The following is a 20,608-nucleotide window of genomic DNA, read 5'->3' on the forward strand; positions in this document are numbered from 1 at the left end:
ATTCGGGGGGAGGGGGGGATTTTCCTCCCATATACATGCAGTTGAGGGTTTGTTTTGTGTTGGGGAGAAGAAGAGGGTCAGAGGAGAGAAGTGAATATTTAAAGTATTTACCACTTTCTCAGTTTTGTTCTTCATGACCTTTACCTTTAGGCCAGGTTTGGTCATATAGGGATCTTGGAGGTTCTTGGTCCTTCCTACAGGACCCAATGGATACCTCCCTTCCACTCTCCAGTGCTACCTGCGGTATGAGTCCAAAGAGTACAAAGCCTGGGATCTACTCCGGATAACTGCTACCAGGAGGCAGAAAGCCACATCAGGCACTGTAGTGAGAGCTCTACTCTTCCTCTTTGGCTCAAGAGATCTGGGATCTCACCTACAAACAGGAATGTTGCTGAGAAAGTTGATACTAAGTCCACCACTGAAAAGTTAATTAAGGAGAGCTGCTCACTCCATTGAGCAGATCTTTCTTTCCAACTCCTGCATGCAATCACTACAATTGCAGATATTCCAGCAATGAGGAAGGGAGAAAGAAGAAGCCAGGATCCTTCTCTCCACATTTCAGTCACTGACTCTAGAGTTGAGTAAAGACAGAACAAGAGATCATTGCTTAACAGGGACTATAGCTGCCATATAGCTGGACAGGAAAAGAACTGCAGGAGTGAGCAACTAGTGTGCGATCAATATGAATGCAAATTGAAATTATATTCCAAGGAGCTCTACGGTGAACAACTGAATTTTGTTAATTCACAAGTGAACAATAAAAACAACATTGATTATTGTATTTTTAATTTTATATACTAATAAACCTACTACATTTGTGTAAAACAATATGCATCACATCATCTTCAGGTAAAACACTGAAACATAGTTCTTACCTCAACAGAGCATCGAGGAGTCACAAAAAATTGATTAAACTCATCAGGGCTGAACTCCCCAAAGATATACTAAACAAAAAAGAAAACACATTGTTATATCAAGATTTACACTTTGTCTCAATAGCAAATTCAAGGTAGAATGATTTATTTTTAAAAGGAGCAGCGACATTTTAAAGGTTTGTGTGCGACAATGGGAACTAAAACTACTATCTTTGCATCCCTGCTCTCTTTCAGATTCCTTTCTGTTGCCCTGAGCAAGTTACTTAATTTTTATAGCCTTGTCTTCAACAAGCTTTTTCTTAAAATGCCCACTAGTAACTGGAACTCTAGTATACACTGACAGTTTTACAGAAGGCCCCCATCACTACAGGTCTTAATGTTAAAAAAGGAAGATTAATTTCGAATTTACAGAAAATTCACATAGTAAATGACATAAAATCCCCATGGAACTGTCTAACAAATTGGGTTTCATAAGGCTCAGTGCTGGGTCCAATCCTATTCAGAGACTTAGGACCTGTCTACACTTACAGTGCTGCAGCTGCGCCACTGTAGCGCTTAGTGAAGACGCTATCTATGCCAGGGGTCGGCAACGTTTGGCACACAGCTCGCCAGGGTAAGCACCCTAGCGGGCCGGGCCAGTTTATTTACCACCTACGTGGCAGGTTCGGCCGATCGCAGCCCCCACTGGCCGCGGTTCGCCGTCTCGGGCCAAACCTGCCGCATCAGCTGGTAGGGGAGGGATAGCTCAGTGGTTTGAGCACTGGCCTGCTAAACCCAGGGTTGTGAGTTCAATCCTTGAGGGGGCCACTTAGGGATCTGGGGCAAAATCAGTACTTCGTCCTGCTAGTGAAGGCAGGGGGCTGGACTTGATGACCTTTCAAGGTCCCTTCCAGCTCTAGGAGATAGGATATCTCCATTATTATTATTAAATAAACTGGCCCGGCCCGCTAGGGTGCTTACCCTGGCGAGCCGCGTGCCAAATGTTGCTGACCCCTGATTTATGCCAATGGGAGAGCTTCTCCCACTGGCTTAGATACTCCACCTTCCAAGAGGCAGTTGCTATGTCAACGTGAGACATAGTGCTATCTACGCGGGGGTTAGAGCCACACCCCTGAGCGACACAGTTATACCGACATAAGTTGGTAGTGTATACTATGACTTAGGAAGTGGAACTAGTTGAATGGTGTCAAAATATACACATGATGCAAAGTAAGGTCATTGGCACAGTATAGATTGTTAAAAAATAGACTGAGAATTTGAATAAACTGAGGAAATAGGCAGAGGACTGGAAAAGACTAGTTTTCAATGTCTAGAAATATAAGAGAATACAATGCATCAGACAAAGTAGTCACAGAAATTGTTGATGATGGCCAGAGAGGGCCCAAAAAAAAGGGTGGTTTTGCCACAAAGAATATGACTAGGTGCTTTTCGTCAACAACTTCCAATGGCAACAGTGAAACTCTCCCACATCATCCACGCCTCCCTCAGAAAACCCAGATGAACAACAACAACGGTACCAACGCCTACCCTTGCTCAAGATAAATCCTCTTGGCCATACGGAGATGTACATATCCAAGTCTGGAGTTGTGTTACATAAAAAGTTATCTGAGAGTTAAAAATGTGAGCGGCTGTTTCATCTATAAAATCAAAGGCTGGGTTGTGGTAGGTTATATAGCCCTATTGCATTTTATATTTTTAACTCAGTTTCCTTTCCTTAAAGAAACAATAGGTGGATACGCTAGTAATTAAAAAAAGGAAGTTTAAGCTGCAGCTCCAAGCAATTGCAAAAATATGCATAAGATTTAACATTTTTGAACTTGGAGTCTTACAAGAACCTGATTAAAAATATTTCTAAACATAAAACTGGTATACACCTCTACCCCGATATAACGCAGTCCCCGGGAGCCAAAAAATCTTAATGTGTTATAGGTGAAACCGCGTTATATCAAACTTGCTTTGATCTGCTGGAGTGCGCAGCCCCTCCCCCCCCCCGAGCACTGCTTTACTGCGTTATATTCGAATTTGTGTTATATCGGGTCGCGTTATATCGGGGTAGGGGTGTACATACAAATATCTTCAGTTCTCAATACTTCACACAAAGGCCATACATAAAACTATTTTTCTCAAGACCAAAACAATCACAAGATCATAAACTATATACATAAAGTATCAGAGGGGTAGCCGTGTTAGTCTGGATCAGTAAAAAGTGACCGAGTCCTGTGGCACCTTATATACATAAAGTAATTTATCAGCTTGACGTTAAAGACCAATGTATGAGACCATAAAAACATTAAGTCCTTGAAGGATTCTTTAAGCAGCTGCTATATATCAGCTATTCAACACCCAAAAGCATCACTTAACACCTAAAGAACAGAACCCTTAAGACATATTTCAGAGAATTGCTCCATAGATCTTAGGGTAGGCCTACACTTAAAACACCGCATTTAACATCTACCAAAAATGTTCCTAACAAAAACATTTGCTGAATCATGATTTGTTTTTGAGACTTTTTAGGTGCAGATACACAGCTGAGCCACAGTTGAGGTACTGAGGTTGACGCAGCAAGACTGTAGAAACTGCATTACTTACATTGACCCAAACAATCCTCCAAGCAGCTGTCTCAGTGCCAGACACTGACCACCCGGGTCACAATTATGAAATCCACAGACCAGTGGTCATGGAAACTAGAAGCCCCCCAACCCCTCCTTTAAGCCTTGCCAATTTTTAAAATACCTTTTCCTGCTTGTCCATCTTGGTGACCACACCTAGCAGCTCTCCACTGTTGTATGCAACTGCCCAGCTGACCATGCCAGCTACGTGATCCATATCTGGTCCAGCTTGGAGTAGACAGGAGATACTGGATCTCCTGAGCCTGTGGGGAGAAGAAGCTGTGCATGCACAGCTACGGACAAGCTACAGAAAAGTGAACATTTCTGAGCAGATTGCAAGGGGGATGCAGAAGGGTACAACAGAGACTAGCAGCAGTGCCACATGAAAGTGAAGGAACTGTGTTAGCATGTCAGAAGGCCAGGGAGGCCAACAGTTGATCTGGTACCAAAACTTAGACCTGCATGCCATACTTGGCAGAGACCCCACTACCACCCTGCAGACCACCATGGATACCTTCAAGAAAGCTGAGTCATAGGACCCAGGCATGAACAGCAAGGATGAGGAGGTGGAAGAGGACAGGGGAGATCTGACTAGTGTGCCCAGCTACGCTGCAAGCCAGAACCTGTTTCAGACTCCTCTGCAGTCCAGTTGGTCCTGGCAGTCGAGCATGGTACTGAAGAACCTCAGTAAGTGTGTAATTGTACTTCCCATAACAATGATGTACTGATGGTGCCCCCCATTTAAGAAGACACAGCTATCAACTTTTCATTAATTTACTTATACTAGAAGAGGTAGCAGTACAACAAAAGAGGTAGTGTTGTTATCTGCTTTTCACTTCCCTCTAGAGTTAGGCAAGGGGGAGCCATGTAGAGCAGTTTATGTACACAGGGATGTCCCTTGAATCCTTCTGAGAGATCTCAAGGAAACTTTCATGGAGGTACTCTGCAATCTTCTCCCAAAGGTCAAGGAGACTGGCACAAGGACCCAGTGGTAGGAAAGCAGACAGGACTGGGAGGGGACTGGCTGGAGGGGTTGGGGCAGGTGGTGTGCTTCTGGGGGAACAGGCACAAGAGTCTGACTACTAGAGAAAACTCTCCCCTCCAGAGACTTGGATGGATTCCTGAATCTCACCATTCCTCTGCTGTCGGTAAATATTGTGAAACCCTCTGGCAAACTGCATTCTGCCTACGTCCCCTTCGGTACTACTCCACACAGAAAATGACAACTTACTAACAGTCATAATTCAAAAGACAGAGGTCTGCTCACTGAATCTAAACATTACTTCCCTGCTGATGCCCCATGTGTCAATATGATGCCATATAGTGTAAGATCTTTTTTTTTTAAACATGGAAATTATATAAATAAGTGTTTTAAAAAATTACGGTTTTAAAGTCAATCACTTTAGGAAAGATAGGAAATGCCAGAATTAAAGATACTTGGGAAACCTTAATTCTGCCCACTTATTGGGCATACATAATGAAAGATTATCATAAAGCAATCACATACTATTTTTTTCCACAGGATACCTGCCCCATTCAGTGGATTTTCAGAAAGCCTTTGACAAGGTCCCTCACCAAAGGCTCTCATGCAAAGTAAGCTACCATGGGATAAAAGGGAAGGTGCTCTCATGGACTGCTAAGTGGTTAAAAGATAGGAAACAAAGTAGGTATAAATGGTCAGTTTTCAGAATGGAGAGAGGTAAATAAATAGTGGTGTCCCCCAGAGGTCTGTTCTGGGACCCATCCTATTCAACATATTCACAAATGATCTGGAAAGAGGGGTAAACAGTGAGGTGGCAAAATTTGCAGATAATATAAAATTCTTAAAAATAGTTAAGACCCAGGCAGACTGAGAAGAGGTACAAAAGGATCTCTCAAAACTGGGTGACTGGGCAACAAAATGGCAGATGAAATTTAATGTTGATAAATGCAAAGTAATGCACATTGGAAAGCATAATCCCGACTATACATATAAAATGATGGGGTCTAAATTAGCTGTTACCACTCAAGAAAGATCTTGGGGTCATTGTGGATAGTTCTCTGAAAATATCCACTCAATGTGCAGCGGCAGTCAAAAAAGCGAACAGAATGCTAGGAATAATTAAGAAAGGGATAGATCATAGGACAGAAAATATGTTGCCTCTATATAAATCCATGGTACGCCCACATCTTGAATACTGTGTGTAGATGTGGTCACCCCATCTCAAAGAAGATGTATTGGAATTGGAAAAAGATTCAGAAAAAGGCAACAAAAATGATTAGGGGTATGGAACAGCTTCTGTATGAGGAGAGATTAAGACGACTGGGACTTTTCAGCTTGGAAAAGAGACGGCTAAGGGGAGATATGATTGAGGTCTATAAAATCATGACTGGTGTAGAGAAAGTAGATAAGGAAGTGCTGTTTACTACTTCTCATAACACGAACTAGGAGTCACCAAATAAAATTAATAGGCAGCAGGTTTAAAACAAATAAAAGGAAGTATTTTTTCACACAATGCACAGTCAACCTGTGGAACTCCTTGCCAAAAGATGTTGTGAAGGCCAAGACCATAACAGGATTCAAAAAAGAACTAGATAAATTCATGGAGGATAGGTCAGGAATGGTGTCCCTAGCCTCTGTTTGCCAGAAGCTGGGAATGAGCGACAGGAGATGGATCACTTAGAAGATCATAGATCATAGAATATCAGGGTTGGAAGGGACCTCAGGAGATCATCTAGTCCAACCCCCTGCTCAAAGCAGGACCAAGCCCCAGACAGATTTGTGCCCCAGATCCCTAAATGGGCCCCTCAAGGATTGAACTCACAACCCTGGGTTTAGCAGGCCAATGCTCAAACCACTGAGCTATCCCTCCCCCCACTTGATGATTATCTGTTCTTTTCATTCCCTCTGGGGCACCTGGCACTGGCCACTGTCAGAAGACAGGATACTGGACTAGATGGACCTTTGGTCTGACCCAGTAGGGCCATTCTTATGACAAGACAGACTTACTTTGGGGATGAATCAGGTTTGCGACATGAAGGAAGCACCCCTGCCTCATCCGTAGCAGATGCTGGAAGGCATCTAGTGAAGGAAGCAGGGGATTGCAGAAAAACAAACGTACAGTCTGATAGTTAAGGCAACTGAATGCTGCCCTGGAGAACTGGATTCTGTCCCTGCCTCTGCCACATTGTTGGGTATCCAACTTGATATCCTGGGGTCTGATTTACAGAAGTGCACAATATTCACAGCAGTAACTGAAATCAATGGGAACTGTGCTTTGAACAAATGAAGCACTATATAAATGCTAGGTTATCAGGTCCTAGATGTTTCAAATTGGGCATTCTGAATTCATGGAAATTTCTAACCTTAGCTTCTGTGCCTCAGTTCCTCATCTGCAAAATGGACATAATGCCACTCTCTCATCTCACTAGGGTGTTTAGAAAATAAGTTAATGTTTGAAAAGTACTTAGAAACTATAATGTTGAGGGCCATAAAAAAAGGCCCATGAGGCAATTAATATCTCCAGAGCAGGGTTTGAATCGTGTACAGTGAATAAGCCATGGAGCCACACACTGAACAATGAGGATAAAACAAAATATTGCATAGACTGCTCATTAAGTGAACACCAGCGAATCTCTGCTTCGAACAAGGAAGCAGTTCTGAGGGGAAAAAATAGTACAGGACCATGTAATTAAACAGTACCATAATGTATACGCACCCTGGGGCAAATACAGGTTGCAAAGGCAATTTTTAAAATCCCAATTTTAATAAAATGCATCTCTCTTTTTAAAAAAAAGACTATTTAAAATTAAATTTGATATTATGACAGCCTATGTTGAGGTCTAACATTACTATAACCTATTAATATAATTTAAATTAAATAAAAACATTCAAACTGTATCTGTTTGCTCTGCTGAAGTTTTAAAGAAAGTTACACCACTGAACTGGTGAAAGTCACTGGCAAAGCACCTAGAACCAGAGTTTGTGGAAGTGCTAAACCAACTTTAGATTACAGTAACCTGCTCTGCAGGTAGAGAGAGATCATTTTCCTCATTTCCTCATTTTATTCAACTAGTTCAGTTCAACAACTAGTTCACTCAAAACTGAGAAACCAACTGGAAGTTGAAAAAGCAGGAAAGCTTATTTTCCTTCTTCCTATTCATCCTATGAATAAAAACAAGGTGTGAGAAGATGAGATCTACCAATTCTAAAATCCTGAAGGATGTGGTGACCAGAAACATCAGTCCAATTCAGTCATTACACATAATACTTCTTTTATTTAACTACGTACGTTAGTTTTAAATGCAAACATGTTTTGATAAACTTGTTTTTCCTCTTATGTACCTAGCACTTTCATGGTAGTTTTATTTAACTAATAAAAAGAACTTTAAAATGGCTTAAATAATCTAATAAACTTCTTATCTTATGGTCAGTGCAGTATCATTATCTACTGCACATTTACTAATGTGCATTTACAAATGCTTTGTCCAATTTTAAATGGCCCGAATGATGGGGGTTTTACTACTTCCCTTGGGAGAAAATTACACAGTCTAATAGCAGATCTGGGATTCTTTCTCCCCTAAACATGTTGTGAATGCCTATTTGTTAAACACTGACAGTCCCACAAACCTGGACAAGACTTTTTGGTCTCTACCATCCCGGACAAGCATGGAGCCCACAGAGTTCTGGGCTATTATCATAAATGTTGCAAATACAGGACACACAATTCTCCTGTGTTTGTAGACCTTCAGGAAGGATTTCAACAACTTGGGCTATGAGGATTTCTTCTAGGACAGTTTGCTGAGGGACACAGTGAAAAACAATTCAAGATTGTTGGTGGCATTCTGGCACAGCTGCAAATGGTGATGCGCCACTTCTGGGCCCTAGAAATGAGAACCGATTGGTGGGATCGCATCATGATGCATATTTGGGATGACAAGACATAGGTGCATAAATTCTGAATGTGAAAGGCCAAATGTCTGAAACAGTGCCCCGAGCTCGCCCCAGCCCTTCAGCACAGACATACCTTCATAACAGCTACATTGAAAGTGGAGAAATGAGTGACGATCACACTCTGGAAGCTTGAATCATCAAATTGCTACCAGTCAGTGGGAAATAATTTTGGAGTTGGAAAATTCACTGTGGTGTCCATTGTCATGTGAGTAGTTAGCAGGAGACGATTAACATGGATATGCAGGATTGTGACTCTCAGCAATGTGCAAGACACAGATGGATGTGAGCAATGGGGTTCCCAAACTATGGTAAGGCAACAGATAGAATCAGAATATCAGGGTTGGAAGGGACAACAGGAGGTCACCCAGTCTAACTCCCTGCTCAAAGCAGGACTAATCCCCAACTAAATCATCCCAGCCACGGCTTTGACAAGCTTGACCTTAAAAACCTCCAAGGAAGGAGATTCCACCATCTCCCTAGGTAACCCATTCCAGTGCTTCACCACCCTCCTAGTGAAAAAGTTCTTCCTAATATCCAACCTAAACCTCCCCCCACTGCAACTTGAGACCATTACTCCTTGTTCTGTCATCTGCTACCACTGAGAACAGATCCATCCTCTTTGGAACCCCCTTTCAGGTAGCTGAAAGCAGCTATCAAATCCCCCCTCATTCTTCTCTTCTGCAGACTAAATAATCCCAGTTCCCTCAGCCTCTCCTCATAAGCCATGTGCTCCAGCCCCCTAATCATTTTTGTTGCCCTCCGCCGGACTCTTTCCAATTTTTCCACATCTCTCTTGTAGTGTGGGGACTAAAACTGGACACAGGAGTCCAGATGAGGCCTCACTAATGCCAAATAGAGGGGAATGATCACATCCCTCCATCTGCTGTCAATGCCCCTACTTATACAGCCCAAAATGCCGTTAGCTTTCTTGGCAACAAGGGCACACTGTCGACTCATATCCAGCTTCTCGTACACTGTAACCCCTAGGTCCTTTTCTGCAGAACTGCTGCCTAGCCGCTCGGTCTCTAGTCTGTGGCAGTGCATGGGATTCTTTCGTCCTAAGTGAAGGACTCTGCACTTATCCTTGTTGAACCTCATCAGATTTCTTTTGGCCCGATCCTCTAATTTGTCTAGGTCCCTCTGTATCCTATCCTTACCCTCCAGCGTATCTACCACTCCTCCCAGTTTAGTGTCATCTGCAAACCTGCTGAGGGTGCAAGCCACGCCACCCTCCAGATCATTAATGAAGATACTGAACAAAACTGGCCCCAGGACCAACCCTCGGGGCACTCCGCTTGATACCGGCTGCCAACTAGACGTGGAGCCATTGATCACTACCTGTTGAGCCTGATGATCTAGCCAGCTTTCTATCCACCTTATAGTTCATTCATCCTTCTTTAACTTGATGGTCTCCCACAGTATTCTTGCCAGCAAAAGCTTTGCTAAAGTCAAGGAATAACACGTCCACTGCTTTCCCCTCATCCACAGAGCCAATTATCTCATCATAGAAGGCAATTAGGTTAGCATAGCATGCATACCCCTAATTTTTGATCCAGCCCACCTTGCCTCAGAGTACATCAACAGAAAATGCTACTTTTCTATGGTTATGCAAACACTGGTGGCTGCTCGGGAAAGTGGATGATGCACGCATCTTTAAAGATACAGGACTGTTCAGAAAGCTGCAAGCAGAGACACATTCCCCAACCATCAGATTACCACTGGCAATAATCAAATGCCAATAGTGACTCTGGGGGACCCAGCCTACCCCTTTCTCATGAAGCCCTACATTGGTCATCTCGAGAGTACCAAGGAAAGATTTAACTATTAGCTCAGCAGGTGCCGAATGACTGTTCAATGTACTTTTGGTAAACTGAAGGGTCGCTAACAGTGTTTACTCACTAGACTGGATCTCAGGGAGAAAAAGAGACCAATGGTTATAGCTACATGTTGTCTCCTGAATAATGTGTGTGAGGCAAAGGGGGGAACACTGCCACTAGGGTGGAAGTGGAGAAGCTGTCTGTTAACTTGGAATAGCCAGACACAAGGGGCATTACAAGAGCTCAACATGGAGCTATGCAGTTGAGGGCGGCTTTGGAAGAGCACTTTAATGGTCAGCCACAGTAATGTTCTATGCTGGAGTGTTTTCTGAACCTGGAGCTTTGAGTGCTGCTAAGAATTCTGGGGTGCTTGCTGTACGTTTACAAAACATTGCTGGGTGTTTTCCTGAAGCTATGAATTCTGTGGTGCTCAGTGTGTATTTACTGTTTCCTTTGACCACTTCTATGCATTCTGCAATATCTGTTGTGAACTAAAAAGATAATTTGATTATCCAAAAATAGAATTTTATAGAGTGGGGAAAAGTGCAGAAAAATCAATGTGCAAAAAAAACAAAAACCACAGCCAATGTTATACAAGTTTTTAACATAACTGAACACAGTGAAAATTTAAAATTAGAAAAGAAGTGGGCATGTGTTCATCTGAGTACACAAAGGTAGCCTGTTGTGGCTACACATGCACCAGTTGTGGTTCTCACAGGTCAGTGTATGTGAAGCTGTGGCTTTCCTTGAAGTCCTCCAGAGTGGAGTGGTAGGGATAAGAATGCACCCCAGGATCCCATATGTGAAGTTGAGTGGTTAGGGAGCAGCAAGCACGGAGTACTCCAAGAACAGCAGAGGGTGGAGAGTCGAGGATTTTTGGACCTGCAGGCCAAGCAATGTCTGCAGCAGTTGGGTCTGCTGCCTTAGAAGCCCCATTATGTCCTGGTGCATCTTGCTCTCCTTGTCTTGCTGGGACTCCTAGGTCTTTTTCCTGTCCTGTCTTTCTCCATACTGTCAGTCATACTGGCCCTCCAAGTCCTTAGTTTACAGTTCGATGCAGCACTCACTGGCTTTCAGACTCTCACAGAACACGTCCTCCCTAGTCCTCTTCTTTCTCATCCTCAGGGCCAGGCGTTCTAGAGGGGGCACCCCTCAAGGCAGCCACGCCAGAAGCTGCTGATAAAAACAGACATACGTACCATTGGATTTACAGCCGCAAGGGAAAGGGGAAAGTTTCAAAACTCCTTTCCCTTATTTCCATAAACAATTTTAATAAGAAATGCTTATTGACACTTCAGTTTTGGAACAACTCAACACAGCACTGCTCTCCAGCCCCAGCCATGATGAGTATGTCTCCCAACAGCAAGGGGAACGTGGGGAAGGATTTTCTATTACATGAAGCTATAAAATTTTGGTCCCTATTGCATGGGTATGAGTATAGGGCAATGGCACTGAATATTGGCACTGTTTTTCATACGTGGTGGTGATTTTAGCTGATCTCCCACTCCCGAGGGTGACAAAGGCACCTAGAACGCAGCTGCTACTGGCACCCCAAAGTTGCCAGGCCCCATATGCTGCTAGCCCGTTTACTGCAATGTTGCCAGCCAAACACTGCAGAGTGGTGAGAAACTATCCTACTGAGGAGGAAGAAATAAGGTAGACATTCCTAGTAACCTTTGGGGGGAAAAATGAAGAGTATCTACATGAAAGTTTAATCAAGATCTCTCAAGAGATAAAAGGAATATCCCTATGTACATAACCAGCTTCACATTCTCCTGGCCCTACCTAACTCAAAAGGGGAATGAAAAACAGATGCCAACTCTACTTCTCTTTGTGGTTCCTCTACCTCTTCTTGTAAAAGTAAAAGAATAAAAATTTGATACCTTTGTCTTGTTAACATGTGGATGGGCATCATCTTTACATTTAAATACTATAAGGAAAAATGCATGCACAGAATTACCAGAGTTCCTTTCCCCTTCATCAGGCTCATTTGCACCTGCCTGGCAGGACTGGCTAAACTGTGGAGGAGTCTCAAATAAGTCTTGGCTCGTTGCATGGCTGGAGTCCCCCGCCGCATCTTCTCCCACCCCAGCCCTGGCTGTTCATGGCAGGAGTCTCTGTCTCAGAGTCTTCCAACATATCCACAGTGCTCTGCAGGGTGCGACTGGGGTCTCTGCCAAGTACGGCATGCAGTTCCTTATAGAAGTGGCAGGTCTGCAGCACAGCACGAGATCTACGTGGCATCGTGACAGAACTCCTTCGCATTCACACAACATTGCTACTGATACCTGTCATACCCCTTCGCCTGCATTCCCTGTACAACCTGCTTGTAAAAAGAACAGGAGTACTTGTGGCACCTTAGAGACTAACAAATTTATTAGAGCATAAGCTTTCGTGGACTACAGCCCACTTCTTCGGATGCATATAGAATGGAATATATTGAGGAGATATATATACACACATACAGAGAGCATAAACAGGTGGGAGTTGTCTTACCAACTCTGAGAGGCCTCTCAGAGTTGTTAGACTCTAAGGTGCCACAAGTACTCCTATTCTTCTTTTTGCGGATACAGACTAACACGGCTGTTACTCTGAAACATTTCAAAAACTTAAAGGAACTTAAAGAGGGAGCAATTTCCAGTCTCTAGCCCCTGGGCAGACGAGTTTAAAAATGTGACCAGAATGATCACTGTCACAGGGAATGGGGGCATGGTGGGACATCTGCTGGAGGACAGGTAGGGTCCACAGGTTATGCAGCCTATACGTTCACTGTATCAACCTCAGTAGGTTGACCATGGCTCTATGCCATTCAGGAAGGTGGTTTTACTGCCTTGCTGTAAAAGCCCCTTACATCGGCTGGAGACAAATTTGAGCGTAGACACATGCACAAATAGATTGACACAAAGTGACTTATATCTACCTAACATTGTAGTGCAGAAGGCCTAACTATTTTGTAACTTTTTGACAAACTCTTCCTTTGTTTTTCTTATAGCAATTTATTTGTCTTGAAATCTTTTTAGTCCCTTTTGAACATTCCAATAAGAATATAAGAGTGGAGAAGACTAGATTTTGGAAATGTGAGACAACTCAGTTTATCATCTTCATCAAGTTTAACTTCTCTTCCTTTCCTCTGAAACTAAATGAACTTACAATGATGGTGAACTCTAAAATGCTATTAGTGGTAAAATAGCCACAATGCTCCAAAACCATAAATCAGATTTCTGGAGATTTTAATCTTACTACTGTGAAGTCAGCATAGTCCTCACTTAGAAACAGTACATATTAACCAGCACATTAATGGAATAGAGTACTGGTGTGACTAGTGTTTTCTCCTGTGTGGTTTCAAATCCACTTTAAAAAAAAAACTCCTAGTAAAATCTGCAGATATTTCCGTACAAGAATCACTCACATTGTTACTTACACACTAGTTCAAGTAGTTGGAGGATACTAACTAAACTAACAAGGCTTCAGTGAATAAGAACTTTTTTTCCGATTTCGTGCTTGCCAACAATCAGTACGTCCCACTTTTGATTGCTCCTGAAGTATATGGGATGTGTTGAACCTTGTGCTTAAACTGATTTTAGGAGAGTTATTTTCTGGCCTTCATTAGATGAGAAAATGCCTACAATTAATATACAACCTAACATTTTAAACAGTGGCTATCACGCAAAAAGTCATTATGAAGCACTTTCAATGTACAAAGCATGGTGTGCAAAGTCTTGCTTAAACACTTGTGGCTCCAAACTGTTGCTGCAACTTGTGCAATAAGTTGATCACATTGAAGTCTTCCCAGCACAATCAAGATATTCCCAAGCTGTGATCTGTGGAGCACTTGCTGGTGGCCCACAGAAAGCCAAGTGACACATACTGCTGGCTCTATTTCCAGCTGTTAAACTGGCACTAGATACCACTTCAAATGTGATATACTTTCCTAATAATACTTCTCCATGTCGGCAACTGCTGTAGTAGCCACCAGATATTATGCCATCACAAACCGAAGGGGATGTCATCCACAGAAATGTAAAGGAACAGGAGATGGATGTATTAAAATGTGGGCCACACAAGCAAAGAGGTCAGTCTGACAACCTCAGATCTGATCACAAACTGTTGTCCCTGGTCACACTTGGGTTGGAAGAGATAGGCAAGGCCAAGCTGGCTGACTGGAAGGTTGGAGAGAATGTGTTGTCAGCACTACGTAATCCATTCTGATTGCTAGTCCACTCAGAGGTGATGAAAAATGAAACCTCAGTGTGCCTTAAATTGTACTTGTGCACTGTTTAAGATTTAGAATATGAAAAAAGTAAGAACAGGCAATATGACAGCCATAGCCCAAAGAAGGCTTTTGACGGAAACTACATGAAGCGAAAAATCAATTGAAAGAATACTTTCAGAATAACTTAATTAGCACTCTCCACTACACTGCTTTCATGGTTGATATCAGTAACAATCCTGTGGAACTTTTATTCTGCAGCTAAAGTCAGACCCCAGCAATGACAATAAAAACCCTTTATGGCCTCTATATAATAACCACAAGTACTAATCATGGTAACATGTTCATTATCTTTACCCTAACTAACAAAGCAAATTTGGGGGAGTAGGCTCTTGGCAACATTAAGGTATCTCAGGTTGGTAAACTCTTCTTTTGGAGGTGCTTTAGATAGGCAGCTCCCTAGCAAAGTTGGATTATTAAGTAGCAGAGGTGACTACCATAATCCAATTTTGTTTGTGAATAGAACACAAATTTGCCAAGACAGAGAATGGGACTTGGGTGACTAAGCAAATTTTACTCTTACAGTTTTACTTTTTATATTTTGAAACTGGACTATTCCTCTCCACTCTTCTATGGTTTTATTATGTACTTTATTTTTTTGTTGTTATTGCTTTTAATCTCAAGAAGTTGTTAGTAAAATTAGTTCTTCCCTACTAAAACAAATACAAAAATATGTTTAAATGATCATGTAAATAATTTATGAATATTTATTTTCTGTCTTAAGCGTTATTCATCAAGGGTGGAAGGGCACAACTAATTTAAATAATTATTTTAAAAGATTTAACTTTCATTTGATTTTCAATACACCTTACGTTAGGATTTTACTTCAATGAATAGTAATAGATCACACACCAGAAATTCAAATAGCAATGAGTTACATTTTTTTTGGAGGAGACAAGCGTGAAAGGGACTGAGGATTTCCATTGTACAGGGGCATTATTTCTCACTTTCTTTTATTACCAGTCCAATTAGACACCACTACTAGAGGCAGCATGGTCCAGTGGATAGGGCACTGGACTGAGACTCAAAGAGATCCAGATTCTATCCCCAATTCAGCCACTGACCTGCTGTATTACAAGTCACTTTACCACTATATGCCTTTGTTTCTCCTCTCCCTTTGTGCAGCTCATCTATTCAGATCGTAACTTTTTTTTAAGTTGGGCACTGTCGTTTACAGTGCCTATCTTGGTTGAAGCCTATAAGAGCTACTGTAAAACAAGTATCATTAGGCAGGCAGCTGAAACAAATCCAACCTCCACCTTAAAATTAAGCAATTCATTTTTCCTCTTTCTCTTCAATCCACCCCATGTCTTTTCTGGAATAATTTGGTACTTTTACGCCATACAGAAATTTACAAACACCTCACTTCCCTTTGTTTGCGTTCTGCTCCCATTACCTCCTGCCTCGCAAGACGGGAAGGGAGGCTGGCTCTGAATCTGTTCCCCTATTCCAGACCTGTACTGGGCCAGGCAATTGGCCAAAGAACAATTGAAGGCAGAGTAAAAATGTGCTTGTGTAGCAAGAATTCAATCCTGCAGTACAGGATCTATGCCTCAGGGGCAAAAGAAAATGTGGTGGCTTGAAAAACAAAAGTGCAAGTTTCTGGTGACCACATACTGAATTTGAAACCTTGAATAAGTTTGTATTAGTATTTTGTTAAACTGTTAAAAATAAAAGCATGATGTGGATAAGCAATCTTTAAGTTTCACAATATGTAAAGATCAATGCTCTGCCTATGGCAAAACGGTAAAATACACATCATGGTAACAAGGGCCTTTTTTCAATAGGTATTGCTTTGGATTGAAAATTGTTTTGATGTCTGCAGAGCAATAAACACCAGGAGTTTTCAACACCATAATTTCCACCACAAATAAGTTCTCTTTTTCTGTGTGTGAAGGTTGTACAGCTTCTTTACTTCTAATATGGATGGTAATAATGCTGGTAAATCCATGACAAATATGTAGATTTCAATGGGAAAAGAACTAAGAGTTAAGAGGAGATGCCCTGACTTTGTAAAATTACTGCAGTAAATTGTAAGTGATGTACGAAATGAAAAATCCTTTCCACTGCACTCAGGGAATACAGATCACACTGCACTATTATTGTGGTTCTAGGATATTTAGCCCAGTTCCAACAAAACAATACCCTAAAAAGCATCTACCATGCACACTATTATTGGAGGGAAATCAATCTTTTAATAAGTTTTTTAAAGTGTTTCCCCCCACATTATCTTTAGGGGAAGCTTGGAAACTATATTTTTTTATACCGAGAGCTTTCCTATAACATTCTTCTCCTCCCTCTTTTTGAAGACCTCCAGATCCTCTTCCCCACTTTAAAAGAATTTTCCCTAGCTTCATGATGTGCTGTACACGAAGATCACAACAATCCATTCAAATGAATTACCCAAATATTCAAACTAGTGGCAGCAGACAGAGGTGCAAGGGTAACAAGATACAATAGTGAACTGCAGACTGGCAATCCTTTTAAAGTTTATTATCTGAATTCCAAAATAGTTGGGCCAATCCCCAACACTTATCAAAATAAAAGATAGCTACAGAATAGAAAACTATTATTGATTCCCAGTTAATTAAATTTTAACAATACATATTATGACAGTGATTCCACAACCACACCATCCTTAGATTATAAACTATATGGAACAAAGAACACGTCTTATGCTTCATTTACAAAGCCCATGTAAATTTACATCACTGTTTACATGATTAATAACTACAACCAGTGTCACATTCACAGAATGTTAAACATTTATTTCAATTTCTCCTACACTACAAAATAAAAATCCACAGTAGGCTCTGGGTATCCTTGACAATCTTTTAAAAATGCATTCCTGAAAACAATACACAACAGTATAAACAGAATTTTAATAAGCCCCTCCAAGACAATCTCCCACCCAAGGATCACCCAATCTTACCCATCTCTGTATAAGCAAGGGAGAAAAAGAGAGGCCTTACAGCATACTCCGAAGGTTAACAAACTTGGGCTATTTGAAGCACCAGAGAAGTAGAGAACTCCAAAATACAATGGCGTTGTTCAGATCAGATGCAAATAAACTAGGTATTAACACTGCTGAATCTAATAATCAACACACTTCATTAGCACAATAACTTAACTAATTTTAACAAACAAGTCTATAGAGTTAAACTTCGAATACATTAATAACTTTGATTTGTACAAAGTTATATCTTTTAAGTAATCTAAAACAGTATAACCCTATTATACTACACCTCTACCCCGATATAACGCGACCTGATATAACACGAATTCGGATATAACGCGATAAAGCAGTGCTCGGAGGGGGGGGGGAGGAGTTGCGCACTCCGGCGGATCAAAACAAGTTCGATATAACGCAGTTTCACCTATAATGCGGTAAGATTTTGTGGCTCCCGAGGACAGTGTTATATTAGGGTAGAGGTGTATTTAGACAAAGGGGCGGGGGGGGAGAGAAAGGTTCTACCCCTTATCCCCTTCCTTCGCCCACCCCAGAAAACACTGACCCATCACTGGTAATATCACCCAAAAGGTCTGTACAGTTCTATTCACTAAAATAAGAAACTAGTAATTACACAGAACAGAAATAGGGATTTCTAATCCCAATTTTAAAATGTATCAAATATGCCATGAGGCTTTTCTACTATTAAGTACCTTTGTTCTGTACAATGTTCCTTAATCCTAAATTGTATGTTAAATGGTCACAAATAAAGCACTTCCACTAAGAAGAAAAACTGCAGTTCTAGCATGTGTAATTCTTTGTAAATGAACATCTACATTGCTGAAATGGCATTAAAGTGACAAATGACTATAATCCAATGGCCCAAGGACAGCAAGTTCTATTACAAACAGATTTGTCTGTTTTGTATGACACAGCATGCTGCACATGTATCACAACAAATAGAAACTGAACAGTATACTTTACCTATATGCAAAAGCATCACTTTCCCCCCTCTTCAACTTTAGAACTAGTTACATGAATGGAGGTAGCAGTGTGTCTAAGCAACAAACAGGCTCCCTAAACTGACACTACAAAAATCATTAAATAAGCAAACTGCAGTAGCAATTCTAAAAAAAGGTCTCTGAACCAGTACTGTAGTCTAGAATTTTTTTTTGGAAGGGGGACAGCAGACTGAAAAAGTTACAAATTTTCCTTCTAGTTACTTGTGTGGCACTAAATTAATCTTGTCAAAGAACAAACAAGCAAGAAATGATTCATCCCACTTTTGTAATCCTTTCCACATTTAATCTGTTTTCACAAGGTTTATGCATGAAGTTTGTCATACAACTAATTCCACCTAAATGACAAAAGAAAATAAACAGAAATAGGAACTGTTCCTAGTGTTCATGATTAGCGCTGTGTATTAATACTTCCAATAAAGAAACTTCCAACATTTGCTGAAGAATGAAAATGGTTTTATTTTAAGAGTAGGATTTTTTAAGCTTTCTTAATGTAATATAGCTTCAAACACAGCTAATGTTAAAACAAAGCTTAATACCTGTAATAGGACTCAAGCAGTGATGCAACAGGTTTATTTCAAGTTCTGTCTTTGAAGAGAGGGGAAAAAAAAACTAACAGATTCTAAATATGCTCAGAAGTACACACCCATAAGTATAGTAGAATGATAGGAGTGTTTAAGTGTCTGATTAAAATGATTATGAAACAGCTTCATTAAATAAAAAGCCAAAAGTGACGAGTATATTTGAATTATATTGGGATATTCTGAAATGCATTTTGTACAGCACATTGTCAAAACTGTCATTTCAAGATACTCCTTTCAAAATGTCATGTACTATCACTTCATCAGAAATAAAAATACAGTAAACATGGAATTAAAGCCCGCTGTATTTGCTTTCTCCACTCCATTAAAGTGAAACTCTCTGGATGATGACATTGCTCTGCTGAAAACAGACTGCATGTTTCATGGTTCCCAAAACAGTCATAGAAAAGCAGAATAACTTTTCCTTGGAGACAAATATTTCTCAATCAAGATAAACAAATTTAGTTCATAGTCACATGAAAAATAAATGCTTTATACCTTTACTGGGTCTCTTCATGATGGTATGCACATAATGTGTTAATAAATTAGCAATGTGGTATAGTCTCATACTAATAGACAAGTCATATCAAAACATACTCCATTTCACTCTAATACTGTCTCTTCTTAAAATTATTTAAAAAAATAAAAATAAAATCACATCTACATCTAAAATTGCATTTCCACACACAAAACAAGTATGTAAAGAACTTTTTCTCTTCAGATTTTGGGAACTGCAGTCCTGAGGATGCATTCATACATTTATTTTTTCCCAAATAATATTCTCTTCCTACTTTAGCATTTAAAGCATGCCTTCTTACAATACTATCACCAGCACCTACAGTGATGCCAGAATAAAAACAATATGCAGAACTGGATTATAACAGTACATGGTCATAGAGATTTAAGCAAAAATTTAAAAAAAACTAGACTATCTTCAGGAATAATGTGAGTGACAGTGAACAAATATCAGCATATGACAATTGTAAAGTGCCAAGATGATTGATTTAAAAAAAATTTGCAAGTTCATTTTCTGAAGGATACACAAACTTCAGTCCTGATCCTGTAAAGACTTACATGCTTCACTTATCTACAGTATAGTCGCACTAACAGTAGTACTACCCACAGTTGGTTAAGTGGCCTTGAAGATACTCACTGTGAAAAGTGTATTAGAAAAAGAGCAAAGATGCATGTATAATCCTCTTTAACTGCTACAACATAAACGTAAGTTATCAGTTGTGTGCTTTTTCTTTGCAGAAAAAAAGATGGAGACTTAATGAACTAATCATCAATACAAAAAATATCTGTCATTCTCCATCAAGAAAATCTGAATTTCTGTCTTTTGCACTGCACCTGGATAATTATCACACAAAATACTGCTTATTTTACTCACTTGGGGATGGGGTAGAAGGGAGTCCAAAAAACTTTAAAGCTTAACTTTGAGTTTATCTCAATTTTCATTAAAATATGTGTTGTATTCTGTATAGTGTGGTATGTGTTGTATACTGCTCACTTGAGAAACAAAACTACATTAATTCCCATTAATTCCCTGCTTAC

General features: G+C 40.6%; 1 protein-coding gene across 2 annotated transcripts in view; it reads right to left on the reverse strand.

Annotated features, from left to right (window-relative positions):
• Window positions 1-20,608, reverse strand: part of USP10 (ubiquitin specific peptidase 10) — a 71,969-nt gene that overhangs the window by 49,966 nt on the left and 1,395 nt on the right. For both annotated transcript variants that reach the window (XM_034788173.1, XM_034788175.1), the window contains exon 2: window positions 876-944. In XM_034788173.1, the coding sequence (XP_034644064.1) occupies window positions 876-944 (69 nt within the window). The remainder of the gene's footprint in view (window positions 1-875; window positions 945-20,608) is intronic.

The sequence above is a fragment of the Trachemys scripta genome, chromosome 13 (assembly GCF_013100865.1).
Source record: "Trachemys scripta elegans isolate TJP31775 chromosome 13, CAS_Tse_1.0, whole genome shotgun sequence".
Classification (NCBI taxonomy): Eukaryota; Metazoa; Chordata; order Testudines; family Emydidae; genus Trachemys; species Trachemys scripta.